The sequence below is a fragment of the Alexandromys fortis genome, unplaced genomic scaffold (genome assembly GCF_014885135.2).
Source record: "Alexandromys fortis isolate MF-2015 unplaced genomic scaffold, M_Fortis_MF-2015_v1.1 scaffold_190, whole genome shotgun sequence".
Classification (NCBI taxonomy): Eukaryota; Metazoa; Chordata; class Mammalia; order Rodentia; family Cricetidae; genus Alexandromys; species Alexandromys fortis.
In genome coordinates this window covers 2936567-2937451 of record NW_026068059.1, presented here as the reverse complement: position 1 = coordinate 2937451, position 885 = coordinate 2936567, and the positions used below count along the sequence as shown (strand labels likewise).

Sequence of the window (885 nt, the reverse complement as noted above, 5' to 3'; positions counted from 1 at the left end):
TTTTTGTTTTTTAGTTAATAACTCAGAAAGGCCTAAATTTGAAATATTCCTGTCTTTACCATGGGTACTTAGCCTGAAGATATGCTCAACCATTCCTGATCCATGCCATTCATTTTTTTTTTTTGGTATGCTGTTTTATTGTATGCTACAGCCAGTGTATATAAAATAGTTAAACGTTGTGAAACAGAAATCCATGAAGATTCAGAGAGGTAGATGTTAAGGATTGACAAATAAAGACTGTGTATTATGCCACGTGTTAGAGAAGCTTCTGTACAGACTTCAGAATATCCACTGGTTCATGAAAAGTGGTTTAAGAAACCTCAAGATAGCTGACTACAAAAAGGAGCAGACTTTCTGGGGTCTGAAGGGATTTGTACTGGAAGACACTCTGGTCAGCAGAGGGTCATGTTGAGCATTCTGCAGACAGAACTGTTTCAAGTCTGCAGCTGCCTGGGAAACCTTCACGCGGTTGAGCCCGGCTTCCAGCCGGAGCTGTTGAACCACCTTCTTAATGGCGGCGACGCTAGAGGAACCCGACATGGCGCTCGGGACAGCCGTGCCGACTCCATGCCATTCATTTTAAATGGCAATTAAAATGTTTTAAATTATTATAAAGTACTTAGGAGTTCTGGTTGGGTTTTTGCTTATTTATTTACTATTGTTAAAAAAATGAAATAAACACACACACACACACACACACACACACAAGGCCTTGTTATGTAATCCTGACTGGCCAAATTTGCCTACGCCTGCAGGGATTAAAGGTGTGCACCATCATGCCTAACCAAGGGTTGCTGTTAATATACCCATCTGTAATCCAGTTTACTGGATTAATATTATTTTTAATATTGTTTATATAGTTTAATACTTTTATTAATTCTTGGA

General features: G+C 39.1%; 1 protein-coding gene across 1 annotated transcript; it reads right to left on the bottom strand.

Moving 5' to 3' along the window:
* Positions 1 to 246: 246 nt before the first annotated feature.
* On the bottom strand, positions 247 to 560 carry LOC126487356 (guanine nucleotide-binding protein G(I)/G(S)/G(O) subunit gamma-5-like). The gene has a single exon (XM_050120071.1). It carries the CDS (start codon positions 538 to 540, stop codon positions 334 to 336), a length of 207 nt encoding a protein of 68 aa, XP_049976028.1. The 5' UTR covers positions 541 to 560; the 3' UTR covers positions 247 to 333.
* Between the last annotated feature and the right edge of the window lie 325 nt (positions 561 to 885).